This window comes from Symsagittifera roscoffensis, chromosome 2 (assembly GCF_963678635.1).
Source record: "Symsagittifera roscoffensis chromosome 2, txSymRosc1.1, whole genome shotgun sequence".
In the NCBI taxonomy this organism is placed as follows: Eukaryota; Metazoa; Xenacoelomorpha; order Acoela; family Convolutidae; genus Symsagittifera; species Symsagittifera roscoffensis.
The window spans coordinates 63,640,743-63,663,605 of NC_087063.1; the positions used below are offsets into that span (position 1 = coordinate 63,640,743).

Genomic DNA, 22,863 nt, shown 5'->3' on the forward strand with positions numbered 1-22,863 from the left:
TACTTGTTGAAGCTATACGCACATTGAGAGAGCCTGTCCAAGGAAAAAAAATGACGCAGCCAATCAACGTAACCAGGGTGTGCTCCACTAACGCGACCAAATATAGCGATGTGGAGTTGCAATTGAACGGCAAACTGGTAACGGGACGTTAGAAAGCGGTAATGGCTTTTCGCCCATAATTTTGCAACTTATGAACGACTTCGAAAGCCGGGAAGCATTAAGGCTTTTAATAGTAAAAAAAAGTAGCCACTAACAATTTGGCGTTTAAAATGATTGGTAGTGTTTACATCAGAATCCAATTGAAACAAAAATTCAAACAGTTTGACCTAGAAATTTTCGATGAGGCGGATAGTAGTTTATTCTGCCTTCCTGGTTTGGATTATTTGATAGATCAAAAATGAATAGCACTGTTAAAGACTTAACAGTTCTGACAGTTTTGGAAAAGGCGGCTAGTTGCTTACTCTGCCTTCTTGGTGAGGATTACTTGATATATCAAGGTTGTATTCTAAGCAATGGCTTACAAATGTTGGATAGTGCTACCTATATCAGCACAAACAACGACGACCGGTGCCGAAAACTTTGCAATAGCAAAAAAAATGAACGAAAAACCATCAGACAAAAAACTAGTAGAAACTGTCATCAACTATGAAAAAAGTAGCAGCCTCGGTAACTAAGAGGGTTTAATTGATAGTGTTTAGGAATTTGAACAAAAACCCTAGACTAGACTAGGTCAATCTGATTCACTGATAAGTCTGAGCCAAGGAAAAACTCTAATGTACTGAACATGCGAAATAGAGCTATTAGCATTTATCATGACAGTAAATTTGCTTAAAACACCATTTTGAAAAATCAGATCCAAGTAAACGGACTCTTTAGTTCCAAAGCAAAACCGCTGCAACAGAAGCCCTTTCAATTAGGCAAACGAACTACGGTTGATGGTGCTCTTTTTTCATCAAACGAAAAAAGAAAGGACAAAAAACGTTTGATAGACATAACCAAGTCTTTTCACGCAGTTCAACAGACTTAAGATTGATTTTTGGATAAAATCAAACACAACTCAAACTAAACGCTGTTGGAAAACCGTGTTGGAAAGATGAAAATTAAAAGGTGGAAAACTGTGAAAAAATCACTGAGGTTTTAGAAAAAGATAACCTAGTTGAACGAACTCACATTGGGCAGCCCCATCCATACTCTTTAAGAGAAAAAACGAATCATATAGATTAGTAACTGTTTCATTAGAAATTTTGAATAGGTTTAACGAAAAACTATTGAAAGTTTTCATGAGGAAAGGAACAAAAATATGTTTGTCTGGTGGAGTGCAATCAGAAATTTATGGGCGTACTAATCCAATGTTCAAATAACCTTTGGGACCTTGTGTGCAAAAGTGAGAAATGCAAATACTGGCAGTATTTTCGTTTTTGAGGACCCAGTAGGAATGCTCCATATGCGAACTGGGGGAACAAACTTAACTCACCAAACTACATGCACGATATTGAAACAAGAAGAGAAACAGTTTTTTCATCGGCGAAATTTTCAAACACAAGAAGTGCTTTGCTCTTGTCAACAAAAAACAGTTGTTACACATTAGGGCAATTTAGAAGTTCTGTGAACGAGAGGTCTTTTGCTGTGAAGGATTTACAGGATTTAACCATATTGCAGGACCTAACCGTAAATAAAACTAATATGTAATAAACCACGTTCGGTTTTTCATAAACCTAAGGTGGAATAACCGCTAAAGTTGTAACACAGAGTGGTTGAGATATGTTTTCAGAAATTTACAACAACTGAAAACTTACTCGTATTCTAGAAATGCACGTAAGTTATATAGATGATAATCTTTAGCATTTATCAGAAGATACCAGAATTTGGTAAATTGTTAACATAGAAAGAAATTGCCGTTATTTTGGATTTATCAATCCTGAAAAGCGGGAGGTATGTTGTTCATTCAATAGTGTGCAAACATAAAGATTAAATTCGCAAACATATTCTTTTGCACAGAAGATGTAACGGTTGAAGTCACAACTGTTAGTATGAAGTCGCACTTAAGATTTAATCATTAAATCAGATGAGTAATCTTTTGCAACTGTAGTCTGACTATGTGCAATAGAGTTTATCTCAATGCTTTTGAATTAGGTATTATCTCCTGGGTATCATAAGCAAAATATTAAAATTGAATTTGAACAAAACTGCTCTCAAAAGAAATAGAGCAGCCGGCAAAAACCATGCAGATTTTAGCTCATATGATTTAACCAGTGAAGGTCTTCTCACGGATAAAGATTTGAAAGATAGCCACTTATCACCATATATGAAGACAATAACACGAAGAGAGGTCTTCTTGGTCAAAACGAGAAATGACCTCATGATCAATTGGGTCTTTTCAGATTAAAATTTTAAGCATAAAGCTGGTAGTATTTTCCTTGGTTTGCTGAAATGGAAACCCAGGTGCTCCGGTATCGGTGAAGACTTAAAGACATTGCAGTCACAATGCCAACAGTTTTCTGTTCTGTGTAATTTTTAGGGTTCATTTTGCGTCTGTCTTTCTCTGCTGCCTTGTTGAAGGACGGGGCAAACAAAAAAAACAAAATTAAATGTGCAGATAAAAAACACTGTTGGGCCAGGGAAACAAAAATGCAAGGAGCCTGCAATTTAAAATCAGAAAGTAAGACACGTAAGCTTTGAATGTTTAGAGGATTCAACTTACGATATTTTTGAGTGCAATTAGGGCAGTCGAAAATGAATGAAAAGACAATGTTATCCAAGGGTTTGAAAAATGATAAACACAGCGTAGTCTGTGCAATGAAGATAAACATACGTATGATTTAAGGAAACCGACAAGAGCCTGTAGTCGGTGAGTTCGTAATTTTTTTTGAACAAACTCTTTGAAGTTAAAACGGCCATACGTATAAGGGGTAATTGTTCTTACACCGAATACCGCATTGTGGCTCCGTGGGTATAGTTGCAGCCATCAAATGTAGCATGTCGGCACTAAAATTCTTCAAAGGTTTGCAAAATTGGAATGATCAAACGAAGGATGTCGAAAAAACCTTTGACAACAGCGAGAAGCTGGCAGTAACGAGTTTACAATTTGAAAAAAGTTTTAAAAGTCTACAGATGAATTGGTTGGCTGAAACACAAACTACGATGGATGGAGGGATGCTTGAATGTTTACAAACAAAAAATACCTATTCCCGAAGTACAGAAGGGCTCCAATCTGAGGAAGATTAAAAGAGTAATCTCTGAGAACAAGAGGTAGCTGAGGTGCCTCGATGTTTGTAAGACACTTTGTTGTTGGCTGAATTAGCGCCAGCCAAAACGGTAACAAGGCATTTTAGAAGCCTTTTTTTTACTCTGCCATCAAGATAAAGGAGGATGAAAAACAATCATCAAGATGCTGGTGGAAGCAAAAGCAAACTTGGAGACGAATAAGCCGTAGAAGAAGAATAACTGTATATACAAAGATATCAAACATAACTGAAGGTGTTAATCACGGTTGATTGCCAATTAATGGGCCATTTGGTCATATCCTGAACTTTTGTCTTGTTTTTGGGGTAAACCTTGTTTTTTAAAGTTTCGAATTAAACAAGTCATATCTAACTTAGAAAAGTAAGAAATTTTAGAACAACTGAATTTACAATTGCGGGAAAGTTGACGAGAAATCAATCGAGAGTCAATTTGTTCAAAAGCAGCCAACATGAGTAGAGTGATCATGTTTCTGATCGACATAATCAAGAGTGGATTTTTGATTGCTTAGTCTGGAGCAAGAGGAACCTTGATTAGGAATTTAGCCTACTCGAATGACCCGATGGTCCAAAATTTATCAAAAATTTCTCGAGTTTAAACTTTTTACATTATTAAAACTTCCAGAGTTATTGTAGTTTTTTTCTTAAAAATGTCTGGGAACAGTTCCAGAGCGGTTGTCTTGATTCGAGTACTTGCATTAAATTACTAGATTGCATTTTTCAGACACCCATGTTATGATTTGGTAAATTTTAATTTAATCCATGTGAAACAAAAACTAATAGTGTTCACTTGAGGTTCCAACCCTGATTTTAACGGTGTTTGCTCGTTTTAGGTTTAAGCACCTTACCATGGGGACGTGACTACTTCTAGAGCATGGGACGGGGAAGGTGCGTATTTTGGTAGTACCCATTAAACTATAACACGTTCTTGATGTCCCATGTCTTAAGCAAACCGAATTGGCTCCGACAGTATGAAGTGCAAAAAAACGAGAATTAGTGTCTTTGACCCTTAAGTAAATGGTTATAGGACCTATCCCTCTAAATTGCATGTGTTACTTAAGTGGACGACTGTTACACTGTTTACTTACTTATAAATTATGCTATAAACCATAATGCAGCGCTTTCGTGAGTGGAAACGCTTTTTTTTAGAGCGGGAAAATGTGTAGGGACTGGTTGAAACCTGAACTTATTTGAGAGTTTATGATAATTGAAAAGTGACAGCGTTAATTAACGAAACTAAAATTAAGACACATGACTTGTCAAGTGGTAGAAGTTAGTTTTTTATAACTGTCAAGATTTTTTGACTAGCATATAGAAACGAAGCTGAAAAAATTCATAATCCTGCTAAGAAAATATAAGCAAAATTGGAGAGGAGAATGGAGAACCTGGTTTAATCAGTCAGAATTTTGAATCTCCCAAAAACAGTTGGTACTCAATAATAATCTAGTGTAACCTTAAAATTTTTTTAATTCAATTTTATCGGTTGTCTTCAAAGCAAGGATGTTTTATTCTTCACTGATCAATCACTATTATTGCGATAAGCTAGGGTATTGTAATAGGGCACTGGACTTTTTTTCGTTAAGCTACATTGATCATAGGACTTATAAACTTCTGGTGGTACTGTAGGGTATTGGAAGTGTTCTATGGAAATGTCAAGGCTGAAACTAGAATTTATTTGAGAGTTTTTGATGTCTGATAACTAGCACCCCTTAATCAACGATAATGACACTAAGACAAAAGACTTGTCAGGTGGTAAAAATTCGTTGAATACAATTGTCAAGATTATATGACAAGCATATAGACACGAAGCTGAGAAGATTATAGTCTTGCTCAGCTTATATTAACGATATAAAAATCATAAAAATAAAACAAAATTTAAGGTAGCACCCAGGGGAGATATTCCCGAGTTCCAGTTTTCCAAAAATCATTTCAGTTTTTGTTGATTTTTGCAGTTCCGACAACTACGTGTCATTCTCCAGGAGCATATATCTTCGAGATTATATTTTTTGACAAAATAGTTTTTGTAAACTTCCGCGATTTTATTTATTGGATTTTCCGATTCGTCAAGATTAATCCCTATCTTTTGTGCAACTGTGTTTGCTAAGAATGTACCTCTTGTCCGAAAGTCACTTTCTTGTTTCTTCTTCAACATAATTCGTGTTTTATAGAACTTCAATTCCTGTGCTCTCGTGTTTTGTTCTGACTTATATTGTACTTGAACAAAAGATTCCCACTCAATATTATACCTGCCTTTCTCTATGTCAACAAATGTCAAAAGAACTTGCATTTCGTGATACAAGGGTGTAGTGGTAGAATCGAAAGTCGTTTTAATCTATCTTTATAGGCTAATCTATTGTTACCAAGGATCCACTTCGAAGCTTTTTCCTGAAGGTTTTCTATCTTTCTCACTTCTGATTTATTTAGTTTCCAAAGAATTGCACCGTATGAAATGATTGGGAAAATGTAGCTCCGGTAAAGATTCTTTTTTGCACTCCAACTTGTACCATTAGCGATGTTTCGTTTTATAGTGAAAAACACTTTGATTGCTTTCTCACATCTTCTTTCGGCGTTTGCAGTCCATGTCAAGTCATTCGATACATTTATTCCAAGATCTTTTTCCTTCTCTGTTTGTTCAAGTGTCTTTCCATTCATTGAAAAACTACCGTTTCCTTTTGAGCTTAGCGTTTTACATTTGCTGATCTGTAATGTCATCAAGTTCTGGCTACACCATTTCCATATTCTGGTCGCGTCAATTTGTAGAGTGATCGTGTTGGTAGCAATAACTTTATAATCATCCGCGTATCCGAAACAACTTGACATGATTTACTCTGGGAGACCATTTATAAAGATTATGAAGAACAGAGGACCGAGCACTGAGCCTTTTGGAACTCCACTTTTGACTTCGAGTTCTGAAGAGATCGAGTTTCCAACTTTTGCTCGGTGTTTTCGACCTTTCAGGTAGCTTTCAAACAGCTCCAAAACTCCTCCAGTGATGCCATTGTTTTGCAATTTTTCTATCAATTTTTCATGACTGACCTTGTCGAACGCCTTTTCGAAGTCGAGGTATAGAGCAGTCAGTGTTGGAGATTCGAAGTGGTCAAATATTTCACTGAGATATAAGATCATTTGAATCATTGTGGATTTACATTTGGTGAATCCATATTGTTCTTTGCAGATATTAAATCCAATGGCTACGTGTAGTTTTTTGAAAACTAATGTTTGAAGAATTTTTGAGAAGCACTTTTGAGAAGACAGAGACAAACGTCTTGTTTGTCTCTGTCTTTAAGTATTGGTATAAGGATACTCAATTTCCATAAGAAAGGGTAGACATGTTTATTACCAATTATGTTGAAGACGAGTGTCAGTGAAGGCGCCAAGTGTTTAGCTAAACTTTTAAGAGGTAGATTTCCTAGACCGTCAGGGCATTTTGCTTTCCCAATACACAAGTTCTCAAGTGTAGTTTGCACTTCCTCTCTTTTAAAGGTGAGTTTATCTACATTTGAAGGTTTGGAGTTATCGGAGGTTCTTTGATAATCCGAATTAGTAAAAACTGGTTGAAAGAACTCCTTAAAGAGTTGGGCTTTTTCTTTATCGGTGACAGCGATCTGATCATTTAAGTACATTTCTGAGGTAAGTTGAGATGATTTTTGAATGCTCTTAAAAAACTTTTGTATTTGTGAAAATGTTCCATTTTCGAAAACTAAGTGTTCAAATTCTTTTTGATTTTCGTTTTAAAATTCACTTACTCTTGATTCAAGTGTTGCCAGCTTTAGGTAGTTATTCGGGGACGGTTTTTTATTCATCCATTTTCTCATTGTATTCCGCCTTTTTATTGCATTTGATGTTTTATTGCTGACCCAAGGAGGTAAACTCATTCGGTGTTTTGTCTTTTTGGATATATGTTCTTCCAATATCTTATGTAGCCAATCATACCATAAATCAACTACAACGTCGACATTGCTGAAGCAGAAAGTTTTGAAAGGATTTTGCACAATGTATAATCCGATTTCATTCCAATTCGCTTTTTCGAACAAAAATAGGCTAAAATCTTCTTTTTCAGGCAAGGTTTTTGTCACTTTGAACCAATTATTTAAACTTAGTTTGAGCTGGAATGGCTGATGGTCGAATTTAAATAGTTTCTTAACGTAATTATCTACACTTACGTTTAGTATTGGATCTGTATTGTTGACTAGAATGACATCCAGTTGCTTTTTAGCACCTGTGATCAATTGCTGGTAATTGTGTCCAAACAACTCCTCTAGTACCAGTGCTTCGTCCAAATTTGAGGACTCCATATGATGCCAGTTTGTGTTATCAAAATTGGTGTCCCCTACAAATTTTGTAAGGTTGGTGACTTGATTCCTACTCAGTTCGTCTAAGCATTCAAGAAGCTCAAGTAGAAGAATGGGCGAAAACCTGTATGGACTGTTTTTAGGGGCACTGTAGATACAGCATAAGAGACATCTGTAGTCATTTAATTCAAGCTGAACAAGTACTCTACCAGTGAATTTTGAGTCAATAATTAATCGCCGGTGTTGAATACTATTTTGTACTGCAATAAGCACCCCACCTTGCTTTGTTTGGCCATTAACTGTTTTACGATCATTTCGAGTTTTGACGAAGTTATTGAGAAAGAGAGCATTATTGGGTATTTCTGGTTCTAACCAGGTTTCCGTCGGGAAACGGACTTTATCCTCCACGGTCATTATCCTCCAGGCGATATCCTCCACCATTATCCTCCATTTCTCAAACAGGGACTTTTTCCTCCATTTTTATCCCCCAATTTTATGAATTTGGATGTTTTCCTCCAATTAGTAAATTCAGTCAAATTATTAGATTATATCCAATAATTGATGAGATTATATCCAATATTTGATCATTTCAGACAATAAATGGAACTTCCTGATCATTCCGCGTACGGGCAGCCCAATTATATGGAACAAGTTGACTTCGGAACATCTGAAGACGAGCTTTCCTGCAATGAAACAGTTTACTTTGAGGAATTTGAGGGTGAACCTAGAAGTTCCACGCCAATAATTGTTGATAGTGACGTTGAAGTACCCGAAACTCCAAGTACCATTCAACCCGACGAAGAGAATGACGTTTTTATCGACCTTCCTAGTCATGCTAAGAAAGGGGGCAATTTGGTAGCAGAAGTAACTGGATATGTGTATTCGCATAAGAGGTCTAATATTTGGACATGCACGGTTCGCACTAAGGAGGTTCGCTGCTACGCCGCCATTAAGAAGGTCGATGGGAAGTATCAAAAATTAGGCCACCATAAATGCGAGGCTAGGCCTGGTATAGTTAAGAAAAAGAGAATTGCTTTTGAGTGTAAGAAGCTAGCAAAGTCGCAGCCTTTCAAATCAACGAATGCAATAATTGACGATGTTCTTCTTGATTTAGCCGATGAGACACCATCTGGAGCACTTGCTAAGAAAGACTCTATCAGGCGATGTGTTAGTCGAGTTCGCCAAGAAAACCGCCCGAAACATCCTTTTGATCTGACGTTTAAATTAGAACTTGACCACGTTCTTGCGTGGTGATATTCGTTCAGGCGATCGCCGACATCTCCTATTTGCAACAGAAAATCAAAAAAGTCACTTGAAAAATGCGAAAACGTGGTTCATAGATGCAACGTTTAAAGTCGTTAAGGAGCCATTCAAGCAACTATTCTCAATTAACACGTTCGTCACTAATAGTGCATCGCAAGAGAGGCAGCATGTACCTATATCGTTTGCAATAATGTCAGGAAGAAGCATGAATGATTATAAAAGCGTACTGCAAGAACAATTAGATGTCGCTGGACGATGCAAAGTGGAAGAGGTCGTTTGCGATTTTGAAGTGGCGCTTTGAAAAGCAATACAATCAGTCTTTCCTCAAACGTCGATTAGAGGCTGTTATTTCCATTGGACACAAGCGGTTTTTAAGCACATCACTGAGAATGGACTTAAAGATGCGTACTCTTCTGTTGAAACGATCCGCACATTCCTCCGGAAGGTATTGTCTCTACCGTTGCTTCCCAGTGAATTGATACGTCGGGCATTTAAACTTAAAGATGCGTACTCTTCTGTTGAAACAATCCGCACATTCCTCCGGAAGGTATTGTCTCTACCGTTGCTTCCCAGTGAATTGATACGTCGGGCATTTAAACTTTTGAATCAAGAGGCAAAGACCTTCAACGACAATCGTCTCGTAACGTTCATGGAGTACGTCCGAAGGCAGTGGATTGACTCGAAAATGTTTCCACCTGAGACCTGGTGCCAGTTCATGAAAGGTACTCGCACAAACAATGATCTTGAATCATGGCACCACCGCATCAACAAGCGCGCCATGAACCCGAATGTAAATTTTTATTTTCTCGTGCAGGTACTTTTCAATGAGGCACAGTTGGTTGAAATTAATTTGCGGATCCTGTCTGTACAGGAGAGCCGAAAAGGCTATGTGGAGAAGCAAAAGCTTCTTTTCGAGGTTTGGAATGCTTTCATTGAAGGCAACATCAGTGCCGGAACCATGCATGGTAGGTGCTCACGGCTTGTTGGATGTCCGAGTAATTTGTAATTTTGCTGTTGATTATTGCCCTCATTCTTCTGTTTTAACGATACTTTCTTCTAATACATTCCAATTTGATAATATATTCTATCCCTTAATCTCATCATTTTAGACATTTTAGTACCAGATTCTGATCACTCACCTCACAAAAGCCTTTACAACCTATTTTCAAAAAAATATTAGTTTAAAAGTTACCCTCAGTGGTCTGAAACTATGATTTTTAGATTCAGCGTCTTTATCCTCCAACATTTGGCGGATAAAGTCCCTCGGAGGACTTTATCCGCCATGGAGGATATCGCCTGGAGGATAATTACCGTGGAGGATAAAGTCCTGTACCCTTTCCGTCAAGCAGATAATTTTGAAGTGATCGCAATTTGTTATGAGATTTGAAAAGTCCATGCGTTTAACAAAGTCTACAAGACTCTTTACATTGTACAAAAGTAGGTGGGTACTGTTTTCAAGAAGGTTTGCGGCGACTCATGACGACGATTCTTCGTCGTTTTTGACTTCTACCCAGTCATTCAATTCCCGTCTTTCTTATACAATTTTAGGTCGCGAATTTTGAGTTCCTTCCGTAATATTCTAGCTTCAATCTTTTCTCGGCGTTTCTTAAGTATCAGACATTCTTGTTTTGCTTCTTCAGCGTTGAGTTCTTTACTTACAAATACTAATTTGTCGTACTCCTTAAGCTTGCTGATAGTCAGGAGAATCAGTCGTCTGTGGAATTTAATTGCAACTGTGAAAACTATTGTCCATGCTCTTCCCTCTTGATAGGGTCCGATACGTTTTATTTCAGTGATCTCACATTGGATTAATAAAAACGTCATCAAATTGGATATCTCTTTCATATCATGCTCATATCGCTCACGGGCAAGTTTTGAAGTGCTTTCAGGCACAGCTCTTACTCGTATGCCTTCGGGGGTTTCGGCTTCCACGGTCTTCTTTGGTGTTGGATGTTCTGCACCTTTATGAGTTTGTTGTGGAATTGGTTGCTTTACGAAGGATTCTTTTAACTCGGATATTGCTTTTTCGATTTCTGTTACCTCTGTTTGAAGAGATTTCAGTTGTTTATCATCTTTGGGATGTTGAATTTTTGCAGCTGATTCTATGATCCGAGCTCACTGTTTCCGCGCCATACAGTCATTGCACAGAAGCAGTGCCAAATTTCCCAGCTCCTTTTCGACTAGGAGCGCTGCATCATTTAGTGCCGTACAGCCTTTTGTCAAATGAAAATTGACTCCACAACTGAAGCAGTGAAAATCAACCTCATTGGCAGATGTTTCAAACTTACAGGATTTACAAAACTCTCGGCCCTCTTTTGCTATATCTGTTGCAGATTTAAGCCTTGTTTGATGAGAGGTGGCTAAACAGTTACTTTGGAAAAAAGTCTGTATTCCAAAATCCGTAACTCGCTGACAAGAGCGGTGACTAGAGTTTCACCACAAACACTTTGCATATCTTTTCTAAAAGTCTGTAGTCCAAAGTCTCTTACTCGCTGACAACAGCGGTCACTAGATTTTTTACCACAAACTCTTTAGATATCCTGTAACTCAAATTCTGTAACTCGCTGACAAGAGCGGTCAATAGAGTTTAAGCCACAAAATATTATAGATAGCTTAAACGATAATAATTATCTATAGTATTATAGAAATTATAGTTAGGTCAAACAACCAAACGAAATTGCTAACACTAGAGCCAATACATATCAGGAAAGAGAAACCGTGCTTGAACACGCGCGATGAGTTTAGGAGAAGGGAGTTAACACTGAAAAATTAGTCCCAAATTATTTTTGATTTTTTATTTAAAACGTACATGTCTAAATCAAAATTATGACTCAGAAACTTCCAGACAAATTAATTTTAAAATGTTTAATTAATTTTAGAGGTTAATTTTATTTTAATCTTAATAGTAATTTAGAGGTCAACTGTGATTGGCTAATTTTTTTATCATGATTGTTTAGAACCAAATTGTATGTGATTTATTGTAAATAACATTTGTAAATTGATGTTTTATCGTCATTTAGATTAGTTTATTGTAAAAATCCTGACGATGCACATAGTTGCGAAAACGTTCGAAATTTACTTTTTAGCAAAAATTTCTTCACAAAATATTATTACTGCAAGAAAATCTTTTTTGAATTTGTATTACAAAATCCTTAACTCACTTACAATAGTGGTCACTATAGTTTGTTCAATAAACTGTTTTTACCGATTTGCGTCTTTGAGTTTTGAAGATTCGTCGTAAGTTGGTCGGTTTTTTCTTCGATTGCTTCATTTTCTTTCGAACTTTTCGCGCTTGTCCCGGGTTCAAATAAATACGAAAAGTTTCTGGAATTGGAAACAATTCTTGGTCCGCAAGTTTCTTTAGCTTGAAGTTTCTCCTTCGTCGTGCAGAAAGTCGTGTTTTCTTCTTGCAGATTTTTTGTTCGTATCCGTCGTAACGCAGGACAGCGTAGAAAGTTTTTAATTCTAATGCTGAGGGTTGATGAAATCGTTTGTATAGCTGCTTTACATCTTCACTGATGTCGCCTTTTCGTGAAGCCATATCCTTTACCACGTCTACCACAGGGAGTCCAGCGTTTTTCAAATCTCGGTAGATGTTTGAGGTTTCAGTCCTTTGGCAGTATATGATTGATCGAATACGAGATGAGACAGTCTTCAAAGAATCAGCCAACTCTGGTCCAGTTAGAGGTGAGCCAAAGTTGTTGAACTCGGCTGCCCTCATCTCATTCAATCTTAAAAGACACTTTTTAATAAGTTTACTAGTGGAAAACGGGGAAACCGTGGACAATCAAAAAGACTTTGAATATTCCGGAACCAGTCGGCAATTAATTAATAATAACTGAATCTAACCTTCAATTTTTTTATTTCAAATCTCATTTCTGTAAATTACTCTGACTAGTTCAAGGTTTATTTCATTACTACCAGCCTCGCAGTTGCAAGGACATTCACAGTGATACCCGCGTCGTACAACAATTTGTTTTAAGCTAAACCACTGATATTGTTTAAATTTTGTTTTTTGAAAGCTTCTCTTATGGCGGTGATTGTGTTTGTTGACACCTTTTCCTCAAATCGAAGATCATTTGACACATGTATGAAATATTTGTGGACCCGACTCGGGATTTTGTAATTTTCCTTTTCTGGCGAAAACAATTTTTCTTTAATTTCGTCTCTTAATCTCTGCTTTATATTTCAGCTATTTTTGGTAAAAATTATCTTCTATCCTGATTTTGAAAGAATCCATTCAGTTTAATATCGGAGATGGTTTTTCCGATCTGTTCAGATAAACTTAAATATAGAGAAAAATATTGTTTTCAGATAAAACTCTCCTGCTATGGTATTTGCTAGTTGGAAAAACTTTTGTCAGGTGGTGCAGTCGAGCAGAAATGCAGCACGAGGCTATGGAACAACAGTTGCGAAGGGAAAGGTCGGCGAACATGCTTTAAAATTGCGCGGAAGAATACCCGCTGAAAAAAATGATTACAGACTTTTTGCTGGAGCCGTTGCTGCTCTCTCATTATATGCTGCGACCAAATGGTATGCTAACTATCGAAGAGAAGAGATAGTGCGGAAAAATTACGAGCAAATAGTGAACAGCAATTACGGTTAGTTTGTTTTCACACGAACTGCCCAATCCTTATCAACATTTTATGTCAAAAAAAGTTAGTTTATTCAGGCTCTAATAATATGGGTCAAGAAACTAGTTTACATTAAAAGAAAATTATTAAAACACCTGTGTAATTTTAAATTGTTTCGACTATTTCATCAGAACGTTTCAATGTTTTGTTTTCTTTTTTTTTCTACTTGTTTTTGTTGCTCGTTTTTACTTAGACACAATTTATAACTCTGACATACGCTTGAAAAAGATTTAATTTTTGGCTCTTATTCAATCCTCATTGGTATTTTAATGATGAAAAGCTAATTATCGCATCTTGAAATGATTTGTTTTTTATACATTAAATCGTAATATCACCAATTCACCCATTAAGTTCGCAAAAGTACATTGAAAAGTATAATTTACCGAGTAGGGGATAGACTGCGATGTAGAAAACAGCGTAGTTTTATTCATTTTGTAAAAATATTTAATTTTCGTTTGTTTATTGTCTTAGGTCCTTGGCATGACTTTGAGAACAGACGAATGCCGAAGTTTGCCAAAATCTTGGCTAATGATTCTCCATGTGGAGATGCGTTCAAAGACGCGTATAAGTGCTCGACTTTCGGCGAAGGCGGTTGCAGCGAACAATTTGAAGCGTTTTTGGGGTGTGTGAAAGAAAATCCGATGATAATGAGAGATATTAAGCCAGATGGAAAATACAACTGGGAGTCGAAGCTCTTCCTGCACAATCTTCTCACAGAAAAGAAACACTATGATGCACTGATTGCCTCTGTAGGTCCTGCAGAAGAAGACATGGATGATGTTTACAACAGCTATCGTGCACGAGAAATTCTTGGAGCTAATGGTTAGTTTTTTTGCGACAACTTCTTCCCGGCATTGAAAGTTCTGTCAATAGAAAGAACTTTGATATTTGGAGTTTGCGGTCATTACGAATGATTTCTTTAAAGTTTGCATAGATCTGACAACAGATGTTGAGACAAGAAATTTCAGTCAATTTGAGACTTTTCAGTTTAATTGGAGAAAAATGGCAATTTAATTGGACAAAAATGGCGACCCGGGCTTTTTGTGTGAGTGCCGAATGGTAGAGTAAGCGTTTAACACTAAATCAGGCGCTCTAAGCCACCCGTAAGGAATTGGAGTGAAGAGGAGCAAGTGTCCCCACTCGGCTTTGTCACCTCTGACGTTTACTTCCTTCTCATTTTTAGGCTGAATTTCATTCGGAAACTTGGCTTACTTGCCTTGTTCTGCATTCTCTTGAATATTCAGGAGCTCAATTGTCTTTATACCTAATTAAAAAATATTAATCTGCATTACAGCTAGTGAGAAGCAAGTTTCGGACTTCAAAGCCAAGTTCAGTTCTCTGCGAGACGAATTCTGGTCAGAAGTTGAGGCGCTTCACGAGGGAACCAAAACTGACTACTCCAGAGCAGATCAGCTGCTGAAACTTCTGATCAAAGACTACAGCATCCCAGAGGCAGTCTGGCTACAGGCTATGAAGGATTATGATCTGGAAGAGTTTGATGAAGCTGTCACCATGGCCAGAAGGAAGTTTGGAACCGTCCTTCGTTTTGCTGAGAGGCTAGGTACTTCCAGTTTTCCTGGCAAAATCATGTTTATTATAAAGTGAGTTTGGAAAACCTTGTATGATGAGGTTGAATTCCTGGTTCGGATATTAAATCCTGCAAAAACAACCTAATCGGAAGAAACGAAGCAGATTTCTACAGTCACGAGACACAATTTGGAGTTTTGGTTTTCAACCGATAAAATTTCTAGGTTCATGGCTGAAAATTTGGCTTATGATTGAGGTTTTTTTAATGAAATTAAGAAAGAGAGAAAAAAGAATTGATGAAGTTGTTAGCACTCCCAAGCAAAGCTCAACAGAGAGGTCGTCTGGCAAGCCGAAGAAACCCAGTAAACAGCACAAGGAGTTTAAATTTTGTGAAAGCTGCAAATTTTAGCTAGACCCTCATATGAACAACTTTTAGCCAGTCTATCTAGTAAAATTTCAAAATTTTAAGGCCTCCATTTTTGACTGGCTGCTCCTAAAATTTGTCTAAAGGCGCTTTTGGTGTCAAAATATACTATTTTTAAAGGGCGAGTGCGTGCGCGCCGATAAAACACAATTTTTTGGTCAAAACTGTCTAAAAAGGGCCTAAAAACACCCTTTTTAACCTGTTTTTTTCTTCTAAAAAATCGTCTGCGAAATTTTTTGGCAAAAACGGGGTCTCTTAGTGATTTGGGATAATATTGATCCTAGTCTACTGTTTTTCCTGGTCTCAAGAGATCTGTAGGAATATGAGAAATTGCGAGGTTATTGAAAGATAAACTTTATTCTATATCTTTGAATATTGGTCTGACTATTTAAGCTAATCAGGCTTTACAATAAGCCTTTAGGGACTTTGATTGGTTAGTTATTAAAAACTTTAATCAAATAGAAAGCCAGAAGTAACATACTACTTGCAACATACTACCGAAAATGTTCGTTCAATTCATTGGTTGAAAAGCAAAAAGTAGCAACTTGTCTGTCCCTTAACTATAGCACTAAGAAGCCTAATAAGGGCAAAATAAAATAACTAGGGTCCAAATTCAGTTTTCCTAGACTCCGTTCATCATTCGAAAAATATTTCATCATTTAAGTTTCGTGAATTTACTTAAAGCGATCATGTTTTTCATAAATGTTTCTAACTTGTCCAAAATTTTGTGCATGAGATTTTTCGATCCGTGTTAGATGATGCGTTACTCTGTTTCAGACAAGATCAAAGAGATGCGAGACGTTGATCTCGGCGGAGTGACATGTGGGTCTCAGTTCGAGAAGATGTACGAGTGCATGGACAACAAGCGGGACCACAACGACTGTCTGGACTACATAGACGAACTGTACTTCTGCCGACAACACCACTACAAACAAGTGTTCCCCAGACCCACTCACATGGATTGTGACGTCAGGTATACTGGAGTGGATCTGTTCCAGAAACCGAATGAGTCATTCAAAGCCGAGATCCAAAGGCCACAAGAAATTATGGGCTATCCGGGGATAGTGTTCTGATGAGTTGATCGTGATTGAATTAAACCCAGCTGGATTTGAAAAAATTGTATACTTTAAAATAATACGGGTCAACCTTGAGAATTTAAGAAGACTTTAATACTGGACTGTCCTTCTTAACACAATAACTGTTACTGCTTGGTAGTCGAAAAAAAAGAATTTAACTGAAGAAAACTAGTTCTTAACTTTATTGCGTTTTTCATGCCATAAAAGGGTTAAATTTTAAGAAACCAGGATATAGTTATTTAATACAGGATGAAATTGTATATTGTGTTTTTAACAAGTGGAAAATTATTACAACATGATAGACACTAAAATTAAGTTTCGAGACAAAAAGCGGGCAGAATTGAATGTACATATAAATCTGTTCATGCGACTCGCTACAGCTTCAAGTTTTCCATTCGCGGAAATTTGGCAGTACTTTCCATTAACGTTATTTTTTGTATCAAGCCCTATATGAGCTATTCTAGACAGTTGCATGCTATTATCGATGGAAACAAATTCAGTTGAATTAGCCAATCGTTCGTAACCAATAAAAACATCGAAGTTAGGATCATTTTTGGTGTTTTCACGCTGTATAAGTGCTCGAAGTGTGTTCAGTTCTTCTAAGCTTTCGGGGTATATCATCTGGTAATAGTTTTGCGTGCAGTACAGTTTCGCATCCTCAAAAGTCTTCAGCAAATCTATGAACAGGTAGCATCGTTGAAGGTTGTTACTCCAGTATGAAGACTCCAGTGAGTCACAGATTCTCTGGACACTGTAATCTGTTTGGGCTTCCGCATCTGCGTAAGATCTGGTTAGTTCAGGTTGTGCTATCTGCTGTAACGAAAATATGCATTATAAAAGATTAATTATTTAGTGTTAATGACGAAGTGAATTTTCAGTGGTCATGTTCTTGTGGTTTTTTCATAAGAAAAATTTTTTAAAAGTTTTCTGTCATCTAGATGATTGAATTGTATCGCAAGGGGCGTGAGGCTCCGCTTCACCTATGTCTAAAAATAGTTTTTTTTTAGCAAAAAAGTTTTGTCATTGTGTTAAACAATTTTTTTTTTCATTAAGGGAAATGGTGGTTAATTTTTTTTCTCCGCCTCAGTTAGTTTTATTACCATTGCGATAATCAATGGTTTTGACATCTGGACTTTTTTCTCGTAAATAACTTTGCTTACAGGCATTCATCTCCAGCTACTGCAAAATACATATTTTTAACATTTAAAACATCGGTCCTTTTCGAAATTTGCTTCTTATATTGTTTGTAATTTTACCAACTTGATTTTTACCAATTTTTTCTTTTTCCGACTTTCATAACGAACGTAACGGAATATTTGTGTTCGATGTGGGTTTTTTTTTCTTCAGACAAATTTCGACTTTTTAACTAGCCATTTTTGACGGAATTTTTTTATATGATTTGAAAGGTATTGTTGTCCTGAGCTTAAATTTGAAAAGATATTGCACTTGTGATCATTTTTGGCAAATTAATGCGGGTTTAAAGATTGCAATTTTTGCCAATTTGGGACAATTAACGCGCGATGTATTTCGCGTTATTAACTCGTAAGCGGACATTTAATCCAACTTAGAAATCGTTCTAAATTGCTTGAAGGAAGCTTATTTGCCATAATCGATTTGTTGTTAGGAGCGAAATCTCTCACTTTGTACTGATTATGGCGTGTGGGGGATGATTTTTACAAAAAAAAAATCAAATTTAATTTTTTTTCTTCATTTTTGCTTATTACATTTAATTTTTTCTTGTTATTACTGCTCCATAGACCTTAAGATGCAGTCGGAACCTTCAGGGCTTCGCCCTGCGCCGAGCAGTCTTGTTCTTTTTTCATTTTAATAAGTTTCAGCTTTTTTTTATATCGGCTTAGTGGCCTCATGTTGCTTTGTTTGATGAGAAAACAAGCGTTTTGTGAGCAGGTGTGTGTTTTGGGGGACGGGGAGTTCAGTCTTACTGGATTTTTTTCGTCGTAAATGATTTATGCTCAGGTACGTTTTGGCTTTGTTACTGCTTGTTAAGTTTTCTTACAATGCGAGTTTCATATTTTATTGTCTGAGGGTGTTTTTTTTTATTAAACTAGCTTTATTTATTTTGATAGATCTAGTTTTTTTCGACTTAGCTTATGTTTTGTATTGACTGTTTCATGTATTGTATCGCAGGTCGTTCGAAGCTCCGCGTCGTCTCTCTGTAAGAAAATGTCAAACACGATACTATAGAGATAACTTTTTTCGATTTCCGTTAGTTTGATAACGATCTTCCAATTACGGTAGCTATCTTAATTGTTTCACTGGAAATTTTTGTCACGCGAAGATTCTTTATCTCTTGCTTAGCAAACCACTGTTCTCCTTTATTTAGGATTTATTTTAACCTTAATAATTTGCTTGCTCTTTCGGTTCGGTGGTTTTTGCATTCGATTTTTTTATCACTTGATCTAGTGAAAATGCAGTTATGTGAATTGCATTCAACGGGGAGGCCGATTTAGGGCTTAGTAGTGTAACCTTTATGAAACTTACGTGAGCATGAGATGGTTCCTTTTCCTGGGCGTTCGTCTGAAACCCGAGGAGAGAAAGTGCTATTGCGATAATGGTTAAAAGACAAATGATTGTCAAAATTAACCCTGAACGAACATGGCACTCAATTCGTCTTATTCGTGAACAGATTTCTGAAACAGCATTGGAACCTGATATTCTTTCAAAGTGATCGAAACTAGTGAGTGGATATGTTTTAAAAGCGCCTTATCGTTGCTTGAAAATAAAAAGCCCATTCGTTCCAGTAAAGAAACTAAAAAGGCATGTAATTCGAGTCAGGGACTTTCCGTAAGTGAGCTGAGTAGCTCCTGTGATGGTCCGTTCCCTCGCCGCTAAATGTTTTTATTGACAGCTAGGATTTTCTCATTTCATAAGGGATTAAAAAATATAAGGCAATAAACTCATTTTTTTTCTATGGTTTTTTTCTTTGAGACGAACGAGTTAAATATTTATTTGATTGTCATAGTCTGCATGTGACGCCAGTAGTTGATTGTTAATTGCATTTTCAAAATGGACGCTAATTACGCTGCGATTAGTAAGTGTTGTCAAATTGGAACATGGATTTTTTTGACAGAATCTTTGAATCATTTGGTAGTTTGGTTTACAATTTGCTTACGTCCTCTTGAGACCTCACCGCTCTGGACTCGAACGTCAGCGGGACCAGTTTTTGTTTGAAAAATGTAAAATTTCAGTTTGATAAATCAAGCTTTCGAACGCATATGCTGCTTAGTTTTCGTGCAGGGGGAGTTGCTTTTTGTACTGCTTCAATCTTCAAGTTTCAAGTTTTTTTATTCAGGATTTTCTTGATTAGATTGGCGAGTAATCATCAACAAATCAATGAGTCGTATTTTTGTCATAACTGATGTTATTGTTTTTTGATAACTTCTTACCAAATTTTGAAAATGACTTGGTTGGTTGAACTTTTCAAAAGAGCGTTTTCCAACTAAGAGGGTGTGTGGGGCGAACGGATCTTTGCTACTCTGGAAAATAAGTTTTTTAAGGAAAAATTTTGAGTATGTAATAGAGTTTTTTTTGTATTTTCTCTATATGTAAATGGATAATACTATAATTTGTTTTTGCACCTGTCTGTGTTTTTGCGTCGTATGTTAGTTTCGGCGTCGTTACGTCCATAGCGATGAATTGGAGGGGTTGCTGCCGCGAGGGATGATTCAGAGTAGATCCATTGCTGCCGTCCACTATAGATTCTCCAGGATGCGACAGTGCTTCTGACTCAACGAATGCTTCCAAAGTAATTGTTGAGCTGTCAGAATTGCTCATTTTGTAAATTTAATGTGGTCGGTTGGAGTACTTAACTAACGCTCTGAATTTATAGCTCGATAGTGGGCTTGCGAAGAGTGGGATTATAACAATCGATCGAATATACTAATAGTTCGTACCGGTTGTACTGAGCGACCAAACGTTTGAATGGATATTAGGTTTAGAATTGAGATCTGTGGCAGTTAAACATTGACTTTGTTTATTGTCTTTCTGGAAAACGACTTGCTAAAGCAAGTAGATCGGATAGCTCCTCGAGGCGACTTTACTTGTGAGGTTTAATGCGTTTAAACTATATTTTTGACAAAGTTGATCTTATGCTGCTAACTCTTGCTACATAAGAGACTTTGATCAGTTCATGTTGCTTTGTTTGATGAGAAAACAAGCGTTTTGTGAGCAGGTGTGTGTTTTGGGGGACGGGGAGTTCAGTCTTACTGGATTTTTTTCGTCGTAAATGATTTATGCTCAGGTACGTTTTGGCTTTGTTACTGCTTGTTAAGTTTTCTTACAATGCGAGTTTCATATTTTATTGTCTGAGGGTGTTTTTTTTTATTAAACTAGCTTTATTTATTTTGATAGATCTAGTTTTTTTCGACTTAGCTTATGTTTTGTATTGACTGTTTCATGTATTGTATCGCAGGTCGTTCGAAGCTCCGCGTCGTCTCTCTGTAAGAAAATGTCAAACACGATACTATAGAGATAACTTTTTTCGATTTCCGTTAGTTTGATAACGATCTTCCAATTACGGTAGCTATCTTAATTGTTTCACTGGAAATTTTTGTCACGCGAAGATTCTTTATCTCTTGCTTAGCAAACCACTGTTCTCCTTTATTTAGGATTTATTTTAACCTTAATAATTTGCTTGCTCTTTCGGTTCGGTGGTTTTTGCATTCGATTTTTTTATCACTTGATCTAGTGAAAATGCAGTTATGTGAATTGCATTCAACGGGGAGGCCGATTTAGGGCTTAGTAGTGTAACCTTTATGAAACTTACGTGAGCATGAGATGGTTCCTTTTCCTGGGCGTTCGTCTGAAACCCGAGGAGAGAAAGTGCTATTGCGATAATGGTTAAAAGACAAATGATTGTCAAAATTAACCCTGAACGAACATGGCACTCAATTCGTCTTATTCGTGAACAGATTTCTGAAACAGCATTGGAACCTGATATTCTTTCAAAGTGATCGAAACTAGTGAGTGGATATGTTTTAAAAGCGCCTTATCGTTGCTTGAAAATAAAAAGCCCATTCGTTCCAGTAAAGAAACTAAAAAGGCATGTAATTCGAGTCAGGGACTTTCCGTAAGTGAGCTGAGTAGCTCCTGTGATGGTCCGTTCCCTCGCCGCTAAATGTTTTTATTGACAGCTAGGATTTTCTCATTTCATAAGGGATTAAAAAATATAAGGCAATAAACTCATTTTTTTTTCTATGGTTTTTTTTGAGACGAACGAGTTAAATATTTATTTGATTGTCATAGTCTGCATGTGACGCCAGTAGTTGATTGTTAATTGCATTTTCAAAATGGACGCTAATTACGCTGCGATTAGTAAGTGTTGTCAAATTGGAACATGGATTTTTTTGACAGAATCTTTGAATCATTTGGTAGTTTGGTTTACAATTTGCTTACGTCCTCTTGAGACCTCACCGCTCTGGACTCGAACGTCAGCGGGACCAGTTTTTGTTTGAAAAATGTAAAATTTCAGTTTGATAAATCAAGCTTTCGAACGCATATGCTGCTTAGTTTTCGTGCAGGGGGAGTTGCTTTTTGTACTGCTTCAATCTTCAAGTTTCAAGTTTTTTTATTCAGGATTTTCTTGATTAGATTGGCGAGTAATCATCAACAAATCAATGAGTCGTATTTTTGTCATAACTGATGTTATTGTTTTTTGATAACTTCTTACCAAATTTTGAAAATGACTTGGTTGGTTGAACTTTTCAAAAGAGCGTTTTCCAACTAAGAGGGTGTGTGGGGCGAACGGATCTTTGCTACTCTGGAAAATAAGTTTTTTAAGGAAAAATTTTGAGTATGTAATAGAGTTTTTTTTGTATTTTCTCTATATGTAAATGGATAATACTATAATTTGTTTTTGCACCTGTCTGTGTTTTTGCGTCGTATGTTAGTTTCGGCGTCGTTACGTCCATAGCGATGAATTGGAGGGGTTGCTGCCGCGAGGGATGATTCAGAGTAGATCCATTGCTGCCGTCCACTATAGATTCTCCAGGATGCGACAGTGCTTCTGACTCAACGAATGCTTCCAAAGTAATTGTTGAGCTGTCAGAATTGCTCATTTTGTAAATTTAATGTGGTCGGTTGGAGTACTTAACTAACGCTCTGAATTTATAGCTCGATAGTGGGCTTGCGAAGAGTGGGATTATAACAATCGATCGAATATACTAATAGTTCGTACCGGTTGTACTGAGCGACCAAACGTTTGAATGGATATTAGGTTTAGAATTGAGATCTGTGGCAGTTAAACATTGACTTTGTTTATTGTCTTTCTGGAAAACGACTTGCTAAAGCAAGTAGATCGGATAGCTCCTCGAGGCGACTTTACTTGTGAGGTTTAATGCGTTTAAACTATATTTTTGACAAAGTTGATCTTATGCTGCTAACTCTTGC

At 36.8% G+C, this 22,863-nt stretch overlaps 1 protein-coding gene and 1 long non-coding RNA gene across 2 annotated transcripts; one reads left to right on the forward strand and one right to left on the reverse strand.

Moving 5' to 3' along the window:
- Nucleotides 1-13,112: 13,112 nt before the first annotated feature.
- LOC134840210 (uncharacterized) lies at nt 13,113-16,639 on the forward strand. Its single transcript, XM_063855934.1, has 4 exons — nt 13,113-13,395; nt 13,900-14,250; nt 14,723-14,989; nt 16,157-16,639. Exons 1-4 carry the CDS (start codon nt 13,125-13,127, stop codon nt 16,450-16,452), a joined length of 1,185 nt encoding a protein of 394 aa, XP_063712004.1. The 5' UTR covers nt 13,113-13,124; the 3' UTR covers nt 16,453-16,639.
- A 115-nt stretch (nt 16,640-16,754) lies between these two features.
- LOC134840211 (uncharacterized) lies at nt 16,755-20,494 on the reverse strand. Its single transcript, XR_010162409.1, has 3 exons — nt 20,055-20,494; nt 18,958-19,106; nt 16,755-17,268 (listed from the first exon to the last, which is right to left on the reverse strand). It is a non-coding gene; the product is annotated as an uncharacterized LOC134840211 (long non-coding RNA).
- Nucleotides 20,495-22,863: the final 2,369 nt, after the last annotated feature.

Excerpts from the sequence above, each read along its gene's own strand:
- LOC134840210 (XM_063855934.1), top strand. The coding sequence starts at position 13,125 with ATGGTATTTGCTAGTTGGAAAAACTTTTGTCAGGTGGTGCAGTCGAGC. Across the intron at positions 13,396-13,899 it reads AATAGTGAACAGCAATTACG|GTCCTTGGCATGACTTTGAG; the intron begins GTTAGTTTGTTT and ends TTATTGTCTTAG. Across the intron at positions 14,990-16,156 it reads TCGTTTTGCTGAGAGGCTAG|ACAAGATCAAAGAGATGCGA; the intron begins GTACTTCCAGTT and ends ACTCTGTTTCAG.